This window comes from Heterocephalus glaber, unplaced genomic scaffold, assembly GCF_053883595.1.
Source record: "Heterocephalus glaber isolate CG9 unplaced genomic scaffold, H.glaber_assembly_v1.0 deba00001461, whole genome shotgun sequence".
Lineage (NCBI taxonomy): Eukaryota > Metazoa > Chordata > Mammalia > Rodentia > Bathyergidae > Heterocephalus > Heterocephalus glaber.
In genome coordinates this window covers 19,693,874-19,717,192 of record NW_028258308.1, presented here as the reverse complement: position 1 = coordinate 19,717,192, position 23,319 = coordinate 19,693,874, and the positions used below count along the sequence as shown (strand labels likewise).

The window sequence follows — 23,319 nt, the reverse complement described above, 5'->3', positions numbered from 1 at the left end:
TGGCTCAAATGAAAAGGTGTCCTATTCTCCCAAGTTCAGGTAATCCATCTTTTTATTGTAAATGAGAATATTAGATTTCTTTCTTTCATTGGGCAGAACAAAACTCAAGCTTCCTACCTTCTTACCCCAAGCATAGCAGGCAGAGTTAGTTTCTAGGGAACACTGTGCTGGAATTTGGAGTCACTTGTTTTCAGTTTACTTTCACAACCAGGGGGAAATACTTCTAATCATGCTCTTTTCCATTTTATTTAACAACACACAATCCCAAAGCTCTTCAGCTATTTCTCATTACCAGCTCCTAGTTACCAAACGCTAACTGCAGGCCTTGCCAAGGCATTGTCCTCAGCAGCCTTGTACCATTTTTTATCCTTATGACAAGTACTCAAGGTAAATCCATTCTCCACATTTAATAGACAGGGACTCCAATGCTCACTATTTGACCTGAACCCAGACTAGTGCCACAGTCTAGGCTTTTCTTCACTATGCAGCCTCTTCACGCTGGTGATGCCATCAAAGCCTTTCCATCATGTTTCTGTGTCTTCTCTAAAATCCAGTCCACATATTCAGCGACTTTTGTATAGACACCTGGTTGTTCTTTGCGGGCACAGCCTTCGCCCCAACTAGTGATGCCCACCAAACGCCATATTCCATTGTGTTTACAGACCAAGGGGCCACCAGAGTCTCCCTGAGTCACAGTGAGTAAAAAATGGAGTGATAAAGTTATAAGTTAAGATGACTCAAATAAATCATTGCTTTTAAAATTCTGTAGTCACACTTCACACAGTGTATACACACACACACACACACACACACACACACCACAGCTTCTTAAATTCTGCAGGTACCTTATCGGTTGCTGGATGTGTGGTAAAAATAAACGTGTGGTTGCTTTTTTGGTTTCTTTCCTCTTCTATTTTGAGGAAAATCTAACAAATTTGACATCTTTATCCCAAAATTTAAAAGTTTAATGGGCTTATGTTTTATTAATAATCATTGTATATTCCATTATGCTTCCTAAGTATAGCACATATACAGATTGTGGCATATATCTCATAAGTACTCTATGATGTACATTTTATATATTTATTTGTTTCTGAATTTTTAAAACACTGCAATGAAATATGTGATTAGAAAATATGCTGTGAAATGAATTATCTCAAATGAACTATTGTGTATTTTAGCATAATCTAATTCATTACCTTACAAGCATCTTTCCCCCCTTCTTTGTAGCCAGCACAAATCATCTGTTTGGTTATGACATAATCTTTATATCTTTTCTGGCATTCTTCATTTGTTACCAAAGGAATATTTGCCTTTTGTAGAATATTTTGGATTTCACCTATGAAACAATCAATATACAACTTTAGAGGGAAGAAATAAAATAAACATGGAAATCAGTCTAAATTCTTAAAGTAAATTATGATGGTGCTTTGCATTAGAGTCATATTTTTAAATAAAAGCAGGCAGTAAGTGTTTAAAAGATAGTCACTGAGCCAGAGCAAGTGAGGAAAGATCTCCTTCTCTCCTTCCTCTCTTCCTTCTTCTTCCTCCTCCTCCCCCCCCCCGCCTTCTTTCTCTCTCTCTCTCTCTTCCCTCCCCCTTCTCTCTTTTCTGCAGTGCTAGGGATTATCCAAGGCCTCCTGGATGCCAGGCAAGAACTCTACCACCAAATTACAGCCAACCTTCCCCCAGCCCCAGCTCTTTAAATATTTTATTTTGAGACAGGGCCATGTTAAGTTGCTCAGACTGGCTTTGAACTTGGGATCTTAATGCCTCAGACTTTGCCTCCCCTCCTAGCTAGGATTAGAGAGCTTTCATTCTATCTCCTGTGCAATTATAATTCCATAACTCAGGCTGACCAGAGACTTTGCTTCCATATTCTCTGCCTTCCTCTCATCTCAAAAGAAATTCTCCAGAAATTCTTTTGTACATTTATTGTCTACAATACAAAAGCCTAGACATTCCAATCTTTCACTGTTTTGTTTTATATATTAAAAATTATAGTATACAAGTATATTGTTTCTGAAAATGAATCCCAAACATTTGACAACAAAGGAACATTTTGTTCTTTGAGCAAAGACATTTTTCATGAAGAAAAATTTATTTATGGATAATTTCTACCTATGTCCAGGTTCTTCTTGGACTTGTTCTTAGGACTTGTCTTTGTTAAATTAAGGTTATTTTCACTTTTTTTCCTGCTCAAAGGTATTAGTCAAAAATGTGAAAATTTTAAATTTGTTAAATACACAGATGATTCAGGAAAAATGGAGAGAGCTTGATCAGCTTTTTTTTTAATAAAGAACAGTGCAAATATTATTCCCTATGGTGTTTATCAGGAGCTTAATCTTAGAAAGGAAGAATCATCTATTCTGGAAAATTTTAAGGGAAATTGAAATAATCTGAGAAACTATAAGCAGGGATTCTTAACCTAGGGTCTACAAGGAATCACATGGTCCATAAACTCCAAAAACAATACATCCCTATTTTCATGAAATTCCAAATGAAGTCTAACACTTTCTTCAATTCTAAGTGTAGGAAATAAAAAATTTATGGGCTTCAGTGGGCTTGTGGCCCGATAGGACCACATCCTTTATGACATCAAGCAAACGATCATTATTATAAAATAAGATGCTTCAAAAGTTACCTTATGAATTTTTTCAGGGTCAAGAAAAAATAAATAGAATCACTGAACAAACATTTTAAAAATAATTAGATTGAAACGATTATGAGTTTGGGCATAATTTAGACAGAAGCTAATTAAACTGATCTACTCCATGTATTTTAACACAAAAGACTGGCTTCAGAAAGAACAGTTAAAATCTCAGGCTGTACCTTTTTCCTTATTGTAGCCCCATCCAGTTACCCAGCAATTAGTGTAAATTGTACTCGTATCATCTTTGGAGGGTAGGCATATTGGTTTTTGGAATTCTGAAAGGTAATTCTAAAATTAGATTTTGGTTAAACTTTCATAGATATTGGCTTTAGAATTACATCCTTATATTTTCCCATACTCTTTCCATAGTACAGAGCCAAGAATGACCGTTCTGCTTTCTGCTAAAGTTCAAAGTAAATGATTCAAGATTTCTACCCATCAGTCCTTTTTACATGACAGTTTTGGCATTAAAATTTCCTGCATGAAATAAAAACTCAGAACCCAAATTTACTGTCTAAAGCATTTAGAAGTTCTTGTGTCTTATTTGGTACATACATGGCATACTTAATAATCATAGCAGAAGTATTCACATTGTTAAAAAAGAAATCTTCTAACACTATCTTTCACAAGGAAATCATCCTTCTCATTCTACAAATGAGGAAATTAGTGGTGCAAGGAGATAAAGCAAGTTAGTTGCTCAAGGTCCCGTAATTGTTAATGAGCACTAACAAATACTTGTGTTAATGGGCCTTCAGCTTCTGTGGACACTGTACCTACAAGACAGCCTTGGTGCTCCAGGCTTCCCACCTTCTTTCTGCATCAGTCTCTTCTCTACCCAAGTTATTCCTGGAAATGAACATTTGGTCCCACTTATCCTCATACAGTCAAAAGATTCCTAAGCCCAAGTCATAGCACTTGTGCTGCTCTTGTCAAAGGAAGTCCCGTGTTCCAAGATGGCAAATACATTTCCTATGTCTACTATTTCAACTGTGTGTGTGCAATTGTATTCCTCCCTGAAAGAACTAATGGACATTTCTGACCTTCAAATAGAAAATATTTTAGGTCAAGTCCTGAGTATCTTCACTTCCCTGGCAACCTCCACCTTTCCCTAATTGCACCAAAGCAGAAGATAAAGACAATCCACAGATCATTCAAACTGAAAATTTAAACCAATACAAATCAGCCATTCAATTTCTCCTTAAATATGCTGCATACCAGTATAATTCAAGGGTGCTTGTAGTTTTATTAAGGCAATGTCGTGACCAGTTTCTGACATTTTATATTTCTCGTGAATAATAAGTTCTTTTATTTGTGAGAAAGAAGTTTCTTTTGTAATCTCTGACAGATTTAAAATGCCTCCATAAATGAGCCAAACATCTGGGTAGGGAATTCTAGGAAAGAAAAATAAATACTTTGAAACTGGAATGATGCATCTTTGATAATGTCACGTTTTCCTTTCATTTCTGTTTCAAAAGAAAGGAGGAGAAAAAGAGGAAAAATAGGAAGAAGAAGAAGAGGAGGAAGAGGAGGAAGGGAAAGGTGGAGGGGGAGGAGGAAGAGGAAGAGGAGACAGGGAAGACAATTACCACAGTATACGTGACCTAGTTCCTCCTCCCAGCAATTTGTCATTGCCAACAGCAGCAGTGCTCTGAAATCCCTGAAGATTTACTTTGAAACAATGAAAAATGTGCAATGGTGTAATGACCTCATGTTTTGGGCAAGTAAAAATACAGGAATGTTGCTGCTACTATGAGAAGTTGTAGGAAAATCAATCTCTATTCACCAAACCTGAAAGTAATTGCTGCCATTAAATTCATATCTATGAACTAGTCAGACTAATCTAAAATAGGACTCTCTAATAAACCAAATGAGGGGAATTTCTTTGTTGTTTATAATCTATCTATATTTTGGGAAGTATGAACATATAGATCAACTGAAAGGTGACTATATACAAAATAAATCCAAAAATATGATCTGATTTTGTGCAAAGATGGAGAGATGTTTATGATTATCAAGTAAGTGGTGCAAGAAATACACAAAATTCTGGAGGAAATAATGGAGTTATCAGGGGGCAAAGTGGCTTTCTTTCAACTGAATCACTATATTTCCATGTCTATTATCTCTTATAAACTCACAGCACTGAGCTTTCAAGACTGAAAATTATTGATTGCAAATAATAGCAAGGAGGAAACCCACTATTTCCCATCTCAAGGTTTTTTCTTCTGGGCCAAACTTCTTGCCTTATCGTGACAGTAACTGAACTGCTCCCATTGTTAAGTGGCATAAGGAGGAGACTTTCTCTACCCAATTGGGCCCCTGACTGCTATATTTTGGCACCAGTCTTCTCAGTCTTAATATGAAGCAATCTAAGGGGTGGATGTCACTAAAATAAAAACACTTTGTGCTTATTTTTTGAGATAGATGAAATGTCTTAGTATCTCTATGTTTATGCATATGCCTTGGGCATTTTTACATTACTTATTGAATGTTTCTGTTTCCTGAGTAATCTTTATGTTCCAGGTACAGTGCTAAACATTTAAGTGTGTTATGTAATCTTCTCCAAAATATAATTTATATTTTCAACACAATAAAATTTAGAGAAATTGATAAATTGCCCATAGCCACACCTCTAATGAGTAGCAGAGCTCTAACTCCCACTCTGTTCTAACTACAAAGTCTGTTTTAAAAGTTTAAAAACTTGCCATATTGTGTTATTTGACCAATAAAATAAAAATATTATATCATATTATATACATTGAAGTTATGCAAGCAATAAGCTATTGGGTTTTTTAGTATTGGTGGTACATTTGGAAATGAAAGAGCAAAAAGTAAAACTTATATTGACCTGAAAAATAAGGCTTTGAAGCATACATATAGGAAGTGGCCAAAGGAGAGGCCCCCAGTTGGGGCACTTTGTAAGCTTCTCCTTAGACAGGAGTGATGTCCTGTGGAAGGGAAGTATCAGTCCTAAAACAGGCTACACTCTGCCCTAATGGGTCTGACTGTCCAGAACACTCTGAGTTGTTAAATATTTGCATATCATCCCTGTTTTAAAATATCATTGATCACTTCTCAGCTTTTCACCTAAGATACAGGGTAAAACGTCTTTGACATCATTAATCATCAGGAAAATGTAAATCAAACCCATAGAATATCACCTCATTCCTGTAAAAAAGACTATTATCAAAAAGAAAAAAGATAACAACTATAGGCCAAGATGTGGAGAAAAAGGAATTCTTATATACTGTCAGTGGGAATGCAGGTTAGTACAGACATTATGGAAAACAGTATGAAAGTTCCCCCCAAAATAAAAAATGGTTGATTTCTCTGCCTGCTGCGCAAGCACAAGGACCCGAATTTGATCCCTGGTACCAAAATAAAATAAAATAAAAAATAAAAAATAGAACTATCATATGATCCATGAATCCCATTACTGGATATTTATTCAAAGGAAATGAAGTCAGTATTTGAAGAGACATTTGCACTCCCATGTTTATTGCAGCAAAACTCACAACAGCAAAGAAATTGAGACAACTCAAAAGGAGACCCTTAACTGAGGAATGGATAGAAATAATGTGGTACATGTTCACAATAGAGTACTATTCAACTATCACAAAGCATGAAATTTTGTCATCTGTGACCACATGGATGGAACTGGAGATCATGTTAAGCAAAATAAAGCAGCCAGAGGAAGAATACTACATGATTTCACTCCTACATGGAATATAAGAAGGTTTATCTCATACAAGTTGCAAATAGAATAATGGTAGGGGAGGGAGAGAGGGAGAAAGGTTGAACAATGGGGACTTAGTTAAAGTTAGACAGGAGTAAGACTTTCTTGCATGTTATTGCACAATCAAGTCACTACAGATGATGATAATATACTATACATTTCAAAAAGGTAGAGGAAAGGATTTTGAATGCTTTCAGAATAAATGTTCAAAAAGATGGCAAGATTTATTCCAATTTAAGCAGGGAACATGTATTAGTTAAAAATAAATTTAAATGAATATTTTTTGAAAAAGATAATAATTCTCTATTAGTAAGGTCACTGGATGATGAAGAAACTGATTATAGATGCTTCCAAAGGCACAGACAAGATAAGCTCATCATAACCTACCCGTCAAAGCAATGTGCGGCAGTCAGGACCCACTGCGGTGCAATGAGGGACCCTCCACACAGGTGGCTCCGACTTGTCAGCTTTACCTGCAAGCTGACTTGCCAGGGCCACTCTCCCCATGAAGAGTTCATTCCTCCCACGATGCGTGCATTAATTTTTGTTGTGCAGACTAAAAAGAAGAGTTGATGCTAATGGTCAGAATTAGAAGTGTATCAGAGTCCCCTTCAACCAAGGAAAATGAGATATATAATTCAGTCATGTAAGACTAAACAGGCTACCAAAATGTCACACTTTTACACAGTGCGCTTTACTCACCAGAGCTGTCCCCAGTTTTACACAATCTCAAAGAATAACCAGAGCTCCCTTGTGTCCCATGGCTGATCCTGGTTGGAGAACCGTTCAAAGACAATCTTAAAGAACACTTACACCTGGCGAAATGAACAGTACAAATGTTATGCCTTCACAGAAGGGAAAAGTGTGAAATATCTCACCAAGTAAGTGCTCCCTTACTTCTCTCCCTTACAGTCTTCTGGGAGTAAAGAGTAAGTAAAAAACTGACAGCGAATTGTCTTCGTACAAGTCTCTTGGCAAACATTTGCTCCTTTCACGAAGGTCACATTCAATTCTTCCCCTCCAAAGTCAACTCCAGGATAGATTTTGGAAAGGCAGGGTTCTGTGCCAAGGAGAGATATAAAAAGATACAAGAGGAGAAAGCAACAAACATGTTAACACATGTTTCTGGTGCTTTGAAGATTATTTTTTCACTATTACTTGTTAGAAAACGATTGGATTTGTTACATGTTACGTAGTATCATTACAGAATCACATTACCAGGCAGAGTTTTTTTGCAGGTTGAAAGGCTATATCCAGATATTGCGTTTTCTTGAGGAGTAAAGGAACTTGGTGTCCCACTTTTAGAAGTCTTAAGGAAGCAAACATTTCTATTTTTAAAAAAGGGAGACAGAAAACTGTGTTAAAGGAACTGGATAAATATAAAATCAGCTTACGTCAAAAATATAACTGCAAGGCTGGGGATTTAGCTCAGTGGTTCCGCCACCTGCCTTGCAAGCGCAAGGACCTGAGTTTGATCCCCAGCACCCCCCAAAAATTAAATACATATATATATATATATATATATATATATATCTGCAAATTTTATTCTCCAGAGAAACACTTTTCAAAGTCAGTTCCCAGGACTTTAATAAAACATAAACATTACCTGTAAACATCTCTCACTGGTGAAAACTAACAGGCACAGATAACTTGAAAAGAGGGTGACAGTAAAGTTCAATTTTCTAAATGGTAAAATTAAAAAAGTATATCATAGGACAAATCCTTGGGATTTATCTTGTTGGTGCTATTATATAATTATATACCTTTCTGCTAGTCTTATGCTGTTTATAAAGAAAAGGGTGGGTTATCATGGACAAAGCAGTAGGACCAGAATCTTGATCAAACAAATAGAGACATAATTTCTAAAATAGATAGAAATTAGAGCCAACAAGTTTAAAGAATAAACTGCCAGGGAGTAGATTTGACTCCAGGCTAATACAAAATATTTATACCAATAAGAAAGGTATCAGATCCTTTCTCTCCCATGGCTATTTCCTCATTGATTCAGTGGTATGATTGTTTTACATAATAAAAGGACATAGAAAAGTCTACTCATCTCTTATGTAATCTGCACCTGGCAGAAAGGTACCTGTTTAAATTGCAGATTCCTATGTTTTGAGGGAAATACAAAATTTTCAAACTCAAACTATTAAAAATGATGAGAGAGGAGCAGCACATGCCACCCTTTCACACTTGCCTTTGGGATTCTGTAGTCCACGCATTTGTTTGGAATGTAAAGAAGAGGCAGCTGGGATGATAAGTGCAGATGGTTCGACACACAAAAGCATCTGGGGTGATAACTCTGGCTACATTTGTGTCTGCAAAGGCAAGATGCTGGAAAAGGTCCATTTGACAACCTATGAACTCAGAGAGGAAAGATATTTCTCAGTCAGTGACATAATGCTAAAGTTACTTGTTCATTGTAATCATAACTAAGGGAGGTAAGTGTTATTATTTGTAGCACTGTACAACCTAAGTGAAAAATTGTCTGTTAAAGTATCCCCAGATTTGTTTGCCATTTGGAAGAAGGCAAAAAGATTCTAACTCTGGTGAGAAATAACATAAGCCAACCTATGCTTCTAGTTCCATCCTCCACCAGTGCAGTGTTTAGGTGACTCAGTGTGTGTTCACATTTGCTTTATATTATCTTGACCCCAAATTGGGTATATGTTATATAATCTTGAACATTATGAAAAACATTTCAACAAAAACATGTTACAAAAATTCCAGACAGTTAACAAAAATGCCATTTGCCTTTTGAAATTAGAACAGGAAAAAATTGAATGACTCTTATTCTCTTTCCATAGTTTTCTTTCTCAAGTTTGTTTTTATTTGGGTTTATATTATTTACTCAATTTACTTGATAAATTCTAATAAAATTATGGAAGCTTAGAAAATAATGGTAGCAATAATGAGAAGGACACAATCATAACCTCAATCATAACCTTTTTGGTCCCCACAGCTGGACCAAAAAAAGAACACCTTCCATTATACTTTCATATTGATGACAGTCTAGAAAATCATACCTCAACTAAAAACTTTTTTAAATGCACATAAACTTTAGAAGCTAAAAGAGAACATATGCAGGATCTTCAGTGCTAACCTACAATTGTATCCTCACAAGGACACCCTTCACAAGTTACCATACAACTTTACCTAGACATTTAAAGTGATAAAAAACTCACTATCACATGACAAGATCCATTTCTTTTCAGGACTACTGCAGGTGGTAGCATTTTTATCTTATTTTCTGCATGTTAATGTCTATCTAAATATTCCCTATAGAATCACCTAGACTAAAATAATTCCTTTTTCAGTGATGACCTTTACAAAACAAAAAAAGCCACCAAAAAATTGAGTCGTCCTGACTTTTTTTCAAGTTAGATATCTTTAAGTTTTTCCTTTAATCATTTTTAAATTTTCCATTACTTTTAGGCACTTTACCATCCTGATTCCAATCTTTTGAAGTGGTCTGGGATACTGCAGTCATGGTGTGACCTGTTCAGATGGCAAAAGGACAGGCATTCCTTATTTCAAGGGTCTCTTTCTTTAGAACTAGCTTGTTTGTTTTATCAAAAGCAATATGGAATGTTAGTGGAGATGGCAGAATAAGGACCTCCAAAACTAGGTTTTTTGGTTCATCATGGTAGAGTCATTTCATTAGACACAAACACCATCAAGAGATGACCTTCCAGGTTTCTCTACATTATCACTGCCCTGATTTCTTATTACTGCTGTATTAAGAGTATTTTACAAACTTGGATGCAAGTTTATTACTTTACAGTTCTAGAAACAGGAGGTCTGATAGGTCTTATTGGATTATACCCATGATGCTGGCAGGGTTTTATTCCTTTGGGAGGATCTAAGGAGAATCTGTTTGGTTGCAGTTTTCAGCTTCCAGAGGTAACCTGTATGCTTTGTCTATGGACTTTCCTTCATCTTTTTTTTTGGTACCAGGGATCGAACTCCGGTCCTTGCACTTGCACAGCAAGCGGCGAAACCGCTGAGCTAAATCCCCAGCCCTGACTTTCCTTCATCTTTAAAGCCAGAAGTATGACACCTTCAAATCTCTATTCTTGACTAACCCTTCTGACTCCCTTTTTCACTTATGAGAATCTCGGGACTAGACTGGGCCCATCAATATCATACAGAACAATCTCCCATTTCAAGGTCCTTGACTTAGTCACAACCTCAAAGACATTTTGCTGATAAGGCAACACATTCACTCTTATTCTACCTACTACAGTCATATAGTGAAATAATAGTCCTCCTATTACCAAATTCTGAAAGCGCACAGGGCTTCAGTGAGAATCCAGATACCACATTACTCAGCGTCTTTATACCAGTAGGTGTTCCACTTGGACTGTGTTTTAATAGGCAGTAGTTCCTGAATGTGAAGAAAAAAGGTTACTTTGCTTTCCATACTTTGAGATGCATGGAGCAGTCCCCATAATATTTGTAATTAAAAATGATTCACGGGCAGTGGAGCACAGCAAGGCAATTAGAACAATAACTTTGATTGGATCATAGGTTAGGGACTTGAGTGGTCAATGAAATGGACATCTTTCCCATTTCAATGGGAGTTTAGGTTGAGAACACATTATTCTGCAACTGTAAATCCTCACTCCACAGACACAATTTATCTGTGGACCAAATGGTACTTATTCTCTTCAGTAAAAATGATACTGAAATTGCACAAGTAAACGAGGAAAGTGGTTAGATCTAAATCTGTGCTTGGTTTTCAGTTGAAAGGAAAAAGTAATATTATGAAAAATACAATTAAATTCTGAAAACACCATCATAAGGAAAAAAAAACCCTATGAATTTTACTCACCGGTACTCTGCACTGTAAAATGTTTGTGTGGCATATGTGAAAAATTGGCAATGAATATTATTGGTGCACAATGTTTGGCATTCTTCAACACTCTTGACCTTAGATACATTAAAATTGGCTCCTCTCATATCAATCCCTTCATAAACATCTCGGTGGCAAGCTGAACAAATGAAAGGCACAGAGAAAATTTGGTCAATTTCCTTTTTAGAGATAGGTCATCAATTACCATTTGGGCAATAGGGTAATATTGAAAGAAAATACCCCATTTTGGGCTATGCAGCTATTAACTAAAGAATTTCATATTTTACTATGCTCCTAATTATTAAATTCTGGTCAAAATAAACACAATCAATAAGCACCTCCAGAGTATTAGCATTAAATAGGATTATTTTGCTTCCTAAGCTGGGAGGTACATGCAGCAGTACAGGGATCATTTCATGCTGGGAAGATCAGTGGCAATAAAAACAACAATCCCGATAATGTGTGCCAAGAGATTGCCTTATTAAACAAACTGATGTGCCTTTGACCTCTTGCATTATATGAAGGAGTTTCTTTATCTGGTTTATTTCTTTACTTTCAACTACTCAGGTTTGATTATGAGTTTCATTTATAAGCTCTAACACTGACTTTCCATGTCAAATCTTTACCAAATACGGAGCATTCTTGTATGTGCATGATGAAACAATTCTCATTCTTGCTTTAAATCTTTGTTAAATTCTATTTTTCTATTTAAGCAGCCTTTCAAACAAAAATTTTCTTATATGCAAAAATATAGATAGCTCCTTCAACAGATAATGAATCAAATTAGGCTCTTGGTTTTTTTTGGGGGGGGGGAGGTTGACTCAAATATATTAGACTCCTGTTTAAGGAAGCACTACAATCAGCAATATAACCCATAACCTACTTATATAGCTTTCTACTCCTAAGAAGTATGAAGTTGTAAAACTAATTTTAAGCATGAGGAAGACTGAAAATATCCAAACTTTCAGGAAAACAGTATGCTGAGGTGGCAGGGAAGCAAGTGTGTTTTCCTCAGTGGTTCATAGACACAGGAATCTATAAAAAATAAAATCTCTCTTCAAGTTTGCTGCAGATGAGAAAATAGGCTGTGAGTTGGAATGAGATATTTAGAAAGAAAATCTTTTCTTTATCATTACCTGAAAGCTTTAATCCTACCTCCAGATGTTTTTGACTAAATTTGATACGGAGTTTAGAAGCTTCCAGGGAGCATTTTTAAATTTTAATTTAAGATATTTGGGGAGAGTTAGGAAGGAATTTTAAAATCAAGCTCAGTAAGACTAAGTTTTAGAATAAATTAATAATGACTAAGAAGTACTGAGAAAAATACAGTATTCTTTTTCTTTAAATTTTGCTGTAAGATGCAGTCAGTGGAAATAACCCTTAATTGAGTAATTTATATCAAATTGTATTAATATATAAATTTGATCTTATAAAATAGGATATGTACTTCACCTCAGGTTAGCTACACCTATTACACTGGCAAAGTCAGCCTTCCATATTTATAACGCAGGCACTGTTAACTTTTGGTAACTTATTACAATTCAGACTGCAGGCTTAAAGTGTGTGTGTGTGTGTGTGTGTGTGTGTGTGTGTCTGTGTGTCTGTGTGTGTACTGAGGGAGTGGTGTTAAAGGGAGAGAAAAAAGTGGCACATTTTTAAACATTTGAAATTTAAACCTAAAAAGTAAATGTCAACAGTAAAGATAAAGTATTGATGTAATAATGTATAGTTCTAGAATGATTATTTTAATATTCCACCAATCTATAAGTTGAAGAAATATTTTAGGCACATTTCATTTTCTGATTAGCCTCAGTCATACTAGCAGATAGTTTTGAAAGTTTTACACAATACATTAGCAGCACTGGGTGTCAGAATTAAAGGTCTGTAGCATCTTAGACTTCACATTTCTTCTAAGAAATATCTTCATAGCAAGATTCACAAAATTCCATCCTTAAGTTTGGGCTGAATGATATGCAAACAATTTTTTTCAAATTCTTGTTAATGCCATTATTGATGTCTTGGACAATGAAATTCTTTGCTGCAGGGCACTTCCCTGTACTTTGTAAAATATTTAGCAGCATTTCTGGCTACACTATATGCAGTAGCAATTCCCCTACTTGTGACAGTTGTAGTAACAATATCTCCAGAAATTGCCAAATGTTCTTTGAGAAAAGAGGAGCAAAATCACTGCTGGTTGAGAACACAAATGATTCTCAAGTCAACTTGGGAGAGAAATATTTCCTCAGTTTTCTGTTAAGTGTCTTACCTGGATAAACTGTTGTTTGGATATGTACTCACTTTCTGCAAACACTGCAAACCTCATAAATAATGGAAGCTCATTAAGCTTGTGTGACTGATAAAGACAAGAAAATTGTCCAGATGAATATGGTTCCCTATTAAATCCCCCAATTCTGTTATTTTTCTTAGTGCTTTCCTCCAAAAGTCTGTGGCTGCATAGACTTTGAGCAATAACTGTTCTAATACAGATCTACGATTACCTCAAATTTAGCTAAGAAATCCACACCTTACCACTTATTAGATGGCCACATTGCTTTAAGGAATGTCCAGAAATTGCATTTGTCCGACGCACTCTTGGTAGAGTTCCTGTAACACTGTCTTTCAAGAAACAACCAAACCTATTTTTAAAAGAAGACTCATTTAGGCAGAATAATAAACATATGCTAAGTTTGTATCTAGCAATTTTGCTACACTAACAAAGTTTAAAATAAGAAAAATGTCAGTTCCTTGACACTTGAACATTTTTAGAGGTGATTCTATAATATCTAATGATTTCTGTAATACCACATTTCAGAATTTAAAAAACGAACAATTTTTTAAAGTACAGAAAGTCAACAATATTAAATAATTAATGATAATTCCTGTGTTTTTAAACTTCAGGGAACTATGTTAACCACCCAATAGGTAGTTATTTTTATACATACTTTCATTTACTTAAAAAATGAATCAGTCATAAGAGTTGGATGTGTATCTAGCATTCATTTTGCTTATTAATTCCTTCCAATCTACATCTATTGGAAGACTTCTTTCTATCTTTAACATTAAGTTTAATGTTAATCTCACTATTTACAAAGATTCCAAAACCTAACTCAATTTTCAGTGTGATTTTTCTCACATATAGCTCGGGTTTTCTATACAGCTTAACAAGCAGGAATAGGGAATGACTATCCAGTGTCTAGTTTTGAAACTGAAATAGAGTGACAATAAAAGAAAAGAATTATGGAAATGGGAACAAAATATTCAGTGTAAGTATTGATCAAAATGAAAGAAAATTAAGATGAAACTATGGAATGTTCACAACCTAATAAGATTTTTAATTACCATTTTTCAAATATTCTTACTCTTCCAAATTGCCAGCTAATAGCATATATATATATACATATATATATACATATATATATATACATATATATATACATATATATATACATATATATATATACATATATATATATACATATATATATACATATATATATATACATATATATATATATATATGTGCCCATGCTTACACACACACACACACACACACACACACACAATGCATACCATAGGTGCCCAAACTGGCTCACAACAGGCACCATTAAAATCTGCCCTCTTTCATTAATATTTTCAACAAAATGCTTGATTTATGTTATATTATTTTTTTCTTTTTTTGTTTTTCTGGTGTAGTGCTGGGATGAACCCAAGATATTTGTGCATAACTACATCCCTAACCTTTTTAAAAAAAATTTAAGCCAGAGTCTCAACCAGTCACTAAGTTGCCCAAGCAGCCTTGAACTTGCTATTCTCCTGCTTCAGTCTCCCAGAGTGCTGGGGTTACTGCTATATGCCTTACACCCAGCTGCATAATATTTTCTTAAGACTGTGCTACCCACAAATATGATAACAATTCAGATTAAGTACATTTCCTTATTCAGATAAAATACTTGTTATTAGACCCTTTTTTGAGACAATCTCTTGACCCAATGACTCTCTAGTATTTTTCTTGAGGTTTTAGATTAAAAAATAACTTGTTCTCAGGGCCAGGGATTTAGCTCAGTGGTTCTGCCACCTGCCTCACAAGTGCAAGGACCCAAGTTAGATCCCCAGTACCAAAAAATAAATAAATAAATAACTTGTTCTCACTACTTTACATGAATGCAGTGATTGTTTGAAATGCAAATTTCCAGGCCCAAGACACATGGGTTCAGTATGTCTGACCTCTGGTGTCAGTCTGGTTTTGAAAGAACCACTCCAAAGCATTCTGATGAAGCTGGTCCTTGAACTCAATTTGAAAAACAACCTTGTGAGATGATGTATTGTTATGGTTTGTGTCTAGATGTTTCTACAAAGCCTCATATGGTCATAGGTGGGGCTTTACAGAAGTGGCTGGATCTAGAGTGTGTGATGCTGGGATTAAGTGTATGATGTTGGGATCAAGGGTGTGTGATTACTAAATTAATCCACTGGTTTGACATAGTTCTGGGTAAGATTAAGGGTATAATCTTAATCCTGGGTGTAACCTGGGTGTAAGTGCAACCTCCCCTAAGGGCAGGTAGCCTGGATAAAATATAAGGAACAGAAAGAGGGCTAGTGTTCTCACTTGTTGCTTGCTGCTGCATTGCTTGCTGTTTGCTGCTTTGCTGCCTTCTGCCCATCATGAACTGTTTCTTCTCTGCCATGCCCCTCTGTCACGCCATCCTCCCTTGGAGCCAGATGACTATACACTGAAACCTCTACAAATTGTGAGCTAAATAAACCTTTCCTCTCTTAACTTGTGGGTATTGGGCATTTTGTCTCAGCAGTGAGAAAATTAACTAGGACATATACCTTTCTGCACATAGCTTAGAATAATTTGAAAAATAACTGACTTTGCCTATGAGAAAATACAAACTTTTACCTTCTTGTTGGCTCATTAGTTGAACTTTCTGGAAGAAAACTGAAGAACAAACACCTGGGATGAAATGTGCACATCATCTGACAGTACTGGGCATCTGGGGTGTACATGGCAGTTACATCTCCACCTCTGAAGAAGGTATTTTTGTACCATTGAGTCAGACATCCTGTGATATAATCATTAAAAATTAACTTGGAATGAATGAAAATAATAATATTAATAGAAATACATCAATGTTTTTACTTCTTCAACTTTCTTACTTCTTCCTCTGACTGGCTACTTTTTTTGGGGGGGGGGGTGTTCCCATGGATTGAACTCCAGTTCTTGCACTTGCAGGGCAGGCAGCAGAACCACTGAGCTAAATCCCTGGCCCTGGCTGACTACTCAAAGATTTCTGCAGCATGGTTTTAATTACAAAGGCAAAGTCAATCATATTAAGACAATTATTGAAAAATATATTATGTTATTTAAAGTCATTTCCAGGTACTTCTGTATAAAAATTTTTAGGGGCTTTATTAAATCATACAAAAACTTGTGCATAAAACACAAATTTAACTCGATTTCTCCATTGCTTAATATAATATAAAAATATTATGTCATAAAAATGATGATGTTTGATCTATTTTTAAAACATCTTAATAAAAACCCTACTAGATTCTCACAACTCTGTAAGGGGAGCTTTATTATCTACATCTAACTTTTTTTAAAAAAGAAATTAAATAACTGAGGCTCAAGGTGCACAGATTTGCCTGAGATTCACACAACTAGTAATGTCCTGGAACAAAGACTCAGCCTTTCTTATTCCCAATCTTGTCCCCTTTTCTAGGATGCAGTGTTAAATGTTGTTTCTCATTCAGTTTAATTCACGCAAACTAACAGCTGTGATTTAATTTTGAAAGCTAATTTTTAAAGCTGAGAGTGGTGGCGCACATCTGTAATCCCAGCACTTTGCGAGGCTGAGACAGGAGGATAGAAGTTGGAGCCCAAATTGGGCAATTTAGCAAGATCCTATCTCAACAAAAAATAAAAAAGGCTTTTGATGTAGCTCAGTACAAAGGTGCTGGGTTCAATCCCCAGCAAAGCATAAACAAACAAACAAATAAATTTTAGATAGTTAAGGAATGCATGCATAAGCTAAATACAAAATAAATTTGAAGCCATTTGCTGTTTGGAATTAATTCTTGTTGTAAAGTACTTTGTATATACCACATCTTGTTAGAGAATGTCTTTGCTGGCTTTAATATATGAATTTAGATTTACCTTGAAAAGCCCAATTCAAAATCTGCTTAATTAAGCTTTCTAGCTGAGGCAGCATACCCGTTTTCATCAATCAGCTGTCCATTAATCATGGACTATTCCAGTAACAATTTTGTCCTTTCCCTAGTGCAGTAGTCATGCTGCATTGTAAATACTATCTGTTTTTTGTATGTAGCCTATTAATAATAAAATATTATTTTCAAGGAATGGGCAGATTAGACAACAGATACTTCAGTGAGCACTGAAGATTTAATGTTTTCTCTGAACTACTCTACCACCCTGGGGATTCTGCCCTGGCCACATGTTGATGATTCAAATCAATATGCCTGCTTTGCCTTCCTTCCAGAGGTGTGACCAAGATGCTCACCTCTTAGGTAAAGTTTATATTTGGAAACAGCACAAATCTCTTCAGATAGAAGCTTTGGAGAATACAAGCTCCCAAGTGTGTATTTTTGGATTCATAAGTGCACAAAATACTGAGTAGTTGGTCCAATAGCAATGCTTGTTATAAACAGACTTGTTTTTTAGAAGTTGGTGTTTTCAGCTGACTCGTAATTATCAAGTGATCATGCTGGTCCCATCCCAATACACATACAAGGGTACAAATCATGACCAGTGGTAGCTTGGGAGTTCCTATTCTGCAAAAGAATCTTTGTGAGCTTCCATGTGACTCAGCTGATGGAATGGGGTTACATTAGTAATACATGAGCTTTGGAGCTGAATGAAAAGAAAGTTCTAGCAAAGAACTTTCATGCTTATTCTCATACATTTGTGAGGATGATGATGATGATGATGACAATTCTATAATTGTTTGTGATTTATTTTAGAATGCATGCAAGGCACTGTAACATAAGTTATCTCATAATAATCATAGCTTTCAGCTTTCACGTGGGTCCCTACATCCATGCCCAGGGTATGTAAGCTTGTTTAAAAATTACATGATCAAAAAGAGAAGAAAAGCACTCTCACTTTAAAAAATCAGGTGACAGATATGAAAATATAATTTACCAAAGAAAAAAGTGGCTAGAAATAGGAAATAAAAACTAATAAGAATCATAAATTTATAAAAGTTAAAACAACTTCATGTAATTTTATTCTCAAGATTAGCAAAAATTGAAAATTAATTGATTTTGGTTGCAGATGATAGGAAATGTAATTCAAAGTGTTTGAGTACAAATAAATTTTTTAGTTCAGAAGCCAAAAAGCCCACGATGAGCATGGCTTCAGGAATAACTAGACACTGAATTCAAAGTATAGCATCAGTACACAATTTGCATCCATTTGCTTTGTTCCATGGTGCTGCCATTGCTCAAACTCTACATAGTAGAAAGATGGTACCAGTAGCTCAGGGATCTATATTCTCTTATACTTCAATTTGAACTGGAAAAAAATTAAGAGTCCTATTTCTGGACATCTAAGCAAAAATTTGGTTGCAAGGCTTGCGCTCTGACTGGTCCATCACAGTCAGCAAAATATGTGCACTTCCTGATTCGGGTCTGACTGAGTCCTAAGCTCCAGCTCTAGTGTCAAAATCAGAAGCAGTTTCACCAGAAGAACATAGGCCCAAAGTGCAAGCAACAGTTTTCCAAAAATAAATATCCATACTGCTTCCAGAAAGCTGAATGTATGTTAGGCCATAAAGCAACAAAAGCCTGTTAGATCTGCCACCTGCCTCACAAGCGCAAGAACCACAAGCGTGATCCCCCGGTACCAAAAAAAAAAAAGCCTATTAGAGTTGGCCTAAGTGGAACACTTGAACACTCTCACGTGATGGTGAGAAAAGCCAACTAGAAAATAACCCATCCGGAAAATAATTTCATTATGCATGTCATAAAACCTTCAAAATTATTCATACCTTTGTATCTAGTATTTTTATTTCCAAAAGTTTAATCTATAGATATAATTGAATATGTGTGTAAGAGTGCACATACAAAAATACTATGAAAAGAAGATACGAAAAATATATGTATTTGATTAAAGATAATTATAAATGGCAAAAGTAAGTTTTAAAGTATCTGTAATTAACATCACCTTTGTAAAATGCATAGATACACATAGAAAAATATTAAAAAGATCTATGGATTTTTAAAATGACTTTTTCTGCATTTTGAGAAGTACATATAATATGTTGTTTCTCATTTTCTGGATATTTATACCTCTAATTTTCCTAGCATATTTGTGATTTTTTAATGCTTAAAAATTTGAAGTGGGCATGGTCCACAAAATCTCTGGTTTACACTGTTCAGAATTCAGTTGGTTTCTACATAGCAATGATTATGGTAAAGATTATGGTTAGGATTGAGGAGACAGGTGTAGGGAAAATATGATTTGGAGATAAAAGAGCTTTTTCCTGAATAAATTATTCCTCTTTAGAAATATAAACCTTACCCAGAGTTGTTTTTTTCTCAGTCAGACAACTGGGCAGTAAGTAAACAATCTTGATTTGATCATTTTAAGTCATTATAGACACCGAACTGACCCCTTAGTGGTAGCCCAGAGAAAAATCTCTTTTCTACAATGACTAATGAAAATGAAAATGAATGGAATAGAGGAAGAAATGAAATAAAAATCCAGGGTTGATGGGGCCAGGGATTTAGCTCAATGGTTCTGTCACTTGCATCTTAAATGCAAGGTCCCGAGTTAGATTCCTGGTACCCCCCCCCCAAAAAAATCCAGGGTTGAAACTATTTGCCTAGAATATCAAAGAGATAGTTTAATAAGTTAAATTTAAACCAGTTATCTTCACTTCTGAAATATTTCCCCAGTCAACTAGAGTAAAAGTATGTATCATGTGCCTTTCAGATCCTTGGAGTGGACCCAGACACCATAAAACACCTAGTATTCTTTACAATTTCCAAGTAAAGCTTATTTTTAAAATATTGATAATGAGCATAGGTGAATGATTACTTATTTGAGGATCTGCTTTGTAGAGAGTTATCTTCAAACAGAAGTTTAGTTAACATGTGCCATAAGACACTCTCACTCTGGGCTCCTCCCCCTTAAACATATGTGTTTAAGGCAGTATATCTGGGAATTCGTTCTTGTCTCCAAACACTAAACAGAGATGATAAAAGGAATTGTTCAGGACTGCCTCCTTCCTTAAAGCTGTGTAGTCAAAAGCTTTCTCCTGGGGTGATGAGTTTTGCCTAACTTAATTTTATCTCTCACAGATGATCTACTTACCACAAGAAACTGTACCAAACAAGCAAATGAAGTAAGCTGCTCGCCTGAATGCAAACATCCTAAAAAAAAAAAAAAAAAAGAAAGAAAACAACTCATAATAACTCTGCTTGCTTTAGACTGTATTTAATATATATTTAACATAAACTTTAATTTACTATAGATATAGACTTTCTTGTAAATGTCTAAATTTCAAATCAAAACACACAATTACCAATATAGAGAATAAGGAGTTTTTTGGAGCACTTTTTTGTCTAGGAACTTGGAAATTTTATAATGCCTCCCCAGACACAAATTAAGATCTCTAGACTATTATTACATTGATTGCTAACTTTTCACCTCTGTTGCTAATAATTTTGGAAAGGGAATTGAGAGAGAAGAATTAAACAGTTATAAAATCCTCAAGATTTTAGAAAAAAATAAAATCATTGCAAAAAATGATAATACTAGTCCAGAATCACTACATAAAACCTGTAAAAATTTTCAAATATTTAAAATTTTTAAATCAGTTGGATATAATTTTTGATATTTAAATATTTTGTATTTAAATATTTCTATGTACAAAAACATCAGTTTCTTCTAGACTGTCTGAATACTCAGGAAGTTAGAACACAAACTGATAGATTCTTCACAAAGTAAAAATTATACTTAAAACCAAAATACTGTATTTAGAAGAAATCAGAATAATATAAATTTCCTACCTGAAAACACAATTGCTTCTGTAGTTCTGGAGGTGAGGGAGTCTCTTGCCACTTAAAAATGGAAGGTCTTCAAACTGTCCCAGTGCCACTGCAGGCAATATTTGCTTGGCTCTAATATTGACTTTGGATTTTGGCCAACAGTTTCAGCTTTTTGTTTTGTCAATACATCCCATGAACATCTTATTCCTGTGTTCAACTGCTTAATATATTAACTGTTTCAGGAAGTGATGTAATAAGATGTCAGAATAAGAATTTCCAACATTCACCCCCTTGCAGAAATATCAATGTGAAAAACTTTCCAAACGCAAAATTATCTTCCCAAGAGTTAAGGAATCCAAGCGAGAGTCTAACGCACTTGATTGGAACACAGAAATAAGAAAAGATTCATTTAAGATCATAGGAAGGATAGCTTCACATTAGCCACATCACCTTGCTCCCAAGTCTGGACAGCATAGCATAGATTCCCTCTTCATTAGGGAGGGAAGATACATACATATATATACACACACACACACATATATATATATATGTATATATATGTGTGTATGTGTGTATATATATGTATATATATACACATATATATATCTTAAATGGATATCCTTATATCCAACATTGGCAAAAACCCAGGACCAGTCTTGCGTCTTGCCCTAGTAAATTCTAGCACCAGGCCAGCCACTGCAACCCCAGATTCCAATCTGGAACCTGAAAACTGTCTCCAATCTCACCAGGTTGATAGAGTACCTATCAACCTCTGTGATCCCAGGCTCAGGCTGGTCCTTGTAGAGTCAAACTTATAGCCCATCCTAATATCAAGTCAACCATCTACAACTCAGGCTTCAAGTCAGTCCTCACATGCAGGATCCTGGAAGCCTCAATGAACCAAGGCTCCAGGCATACCCCTATGGACACAGTCACCAGACCCACCCTTGCGGCCTGGCCAGTCTGCCCAAGGACTCTGGTTCCAACCCTGCCCCTAGACCCCACCAAATGGCCCACTCATAATCTTTGGGTGGGTTGATCAGTGGCTTTCCCTGATGGAGCCAGTCTGTAAAGTTTAAAGAAAGTGCTTAATTCCTCAAATGTCCAGACACCAGCACAAAGCCATAAGGATGATAATCAGGGAAAAATAACATCAGCAAAGGAACAAAATCAAACACCAATCAATAACTGACACTATACAAATGGAGGCCCATAACTACCTAAACAAGAATTCAAAATGATTGTCTTAAAGTAGCTCAATGAGCTACCAGTGAGTTCAGATAGATGACCAAACAAAATGAGAAAAATAATACAAACAAGGGAGGCAGTTCAACAAAGAAAGAATCACCAAGCTCAGACAGTTCAATCGAAATTACTCAGAGGAATAATAGAAAAAAAAAAAAAGAATTACTAGACTTACAAGAGACTATCAAGAAAACCAATAGGCCTTCTGAAAGTCTCAGAAGGAGCAGAGAAAGATAAAGGGGGCAGAAAGCTTATTTAGAGAAATAATGACAGAAAACTTCCCAAATATGATTCCTGCATGTGAAGAGAGAAATGAACATGAGGATCCATGAAGCCCAAAAAACCCCACATGGATCAAATATTTTTAAAAATCCTTACTAAGACACATTAAAATCAAATTCTCAAAAGTCAGAGACAAAAATAGATTTGAAAGCAACAAGAGACAAGTAGCTTGTCACATACAAGGGACTCTTCCTGAGGTTTTCAGTGGAGTTCTTAGCAGAAATCTTACAACCCAGGAGAGAGTAAAACATATTCAAAGTACAGACGGTCCCTAAGTTTCATTTTTCAACTTTACTATGGTCCAAAATTGATACATATTCAGTAGAAACCATATTTCAAATTTTGAATTTGAATCTTTTCATAAGCTAGTGATGATTCATCCTTGGGATGCTGGACAGCAGCAGTGAGCTACAATTCCCACTCCATCATGTGGTCATGAGGGAAAACAAACAACACTCTACAATATACTGTGTTGTTAAGCAATGATGTACGTCTTATTAAATGCATTTTTATTTAAAATATTTTCAACTTACG

General features: G+C 35.4%; 1 protein-coding gene and 1 long non-coding RNA gene across 2 annotated transcripts in view; one reads left to right on the top strand and one right to left on the bottom strand.

The window, feature by feature from the left end:
• The window catches only part of LOC110350798 (uncharacterized), a 29,093-nt gene extending 8,391 nt beyond the window's left edge, over positions 1-20,702 (top strand). Inside the window, exons 3-4 of the long non-coding RNA XR_002397677.2 lie at positions 16,164-16,279; positions 20,569-20,702. This is a non-coding gene — a long non-coding RNA (uncharacterized LOC110350798). The remainder of the gene's footprint in view (positions 1-16,163; positions 16,280-20,568) is intronic.
• On the bottom strand, positions 35-21,412 carry Klkb1 (kallikrein B1). The gene is made up of 15 exons (XM_004853057.4): positions 21,280-21,412; positions 20,582-20,640; positions 16,145-16,307; positions 13,771-13,877; positions 11,221-11,380; positions 10,664-10,773; positions 8,584-8,743; positions 7,605-7,714; positions 7,284-7,446; positions 7,089-7,201; positions 6,774-6,942; positions 3,869-4,044; positions 2,833-2,928; positions 1,200-1,339; positions 35-685 (listed from the first exon to the last, which is right to left on the bottom strand). The coding sequence occupies exons 2-15, from the start codon at positions 20,637-20,639 to the stop codon at positions 494-496; spliced, it is 1,917 nt and encodes a 638-aa protein (XP_004853114.2). The 5' UTR covers position 20,640; positions 21,280-21,412; the 3' UTR covers positions 35-493.
• Positions 21,413-23,319: the final 1,907 nt, after the last annotated feature.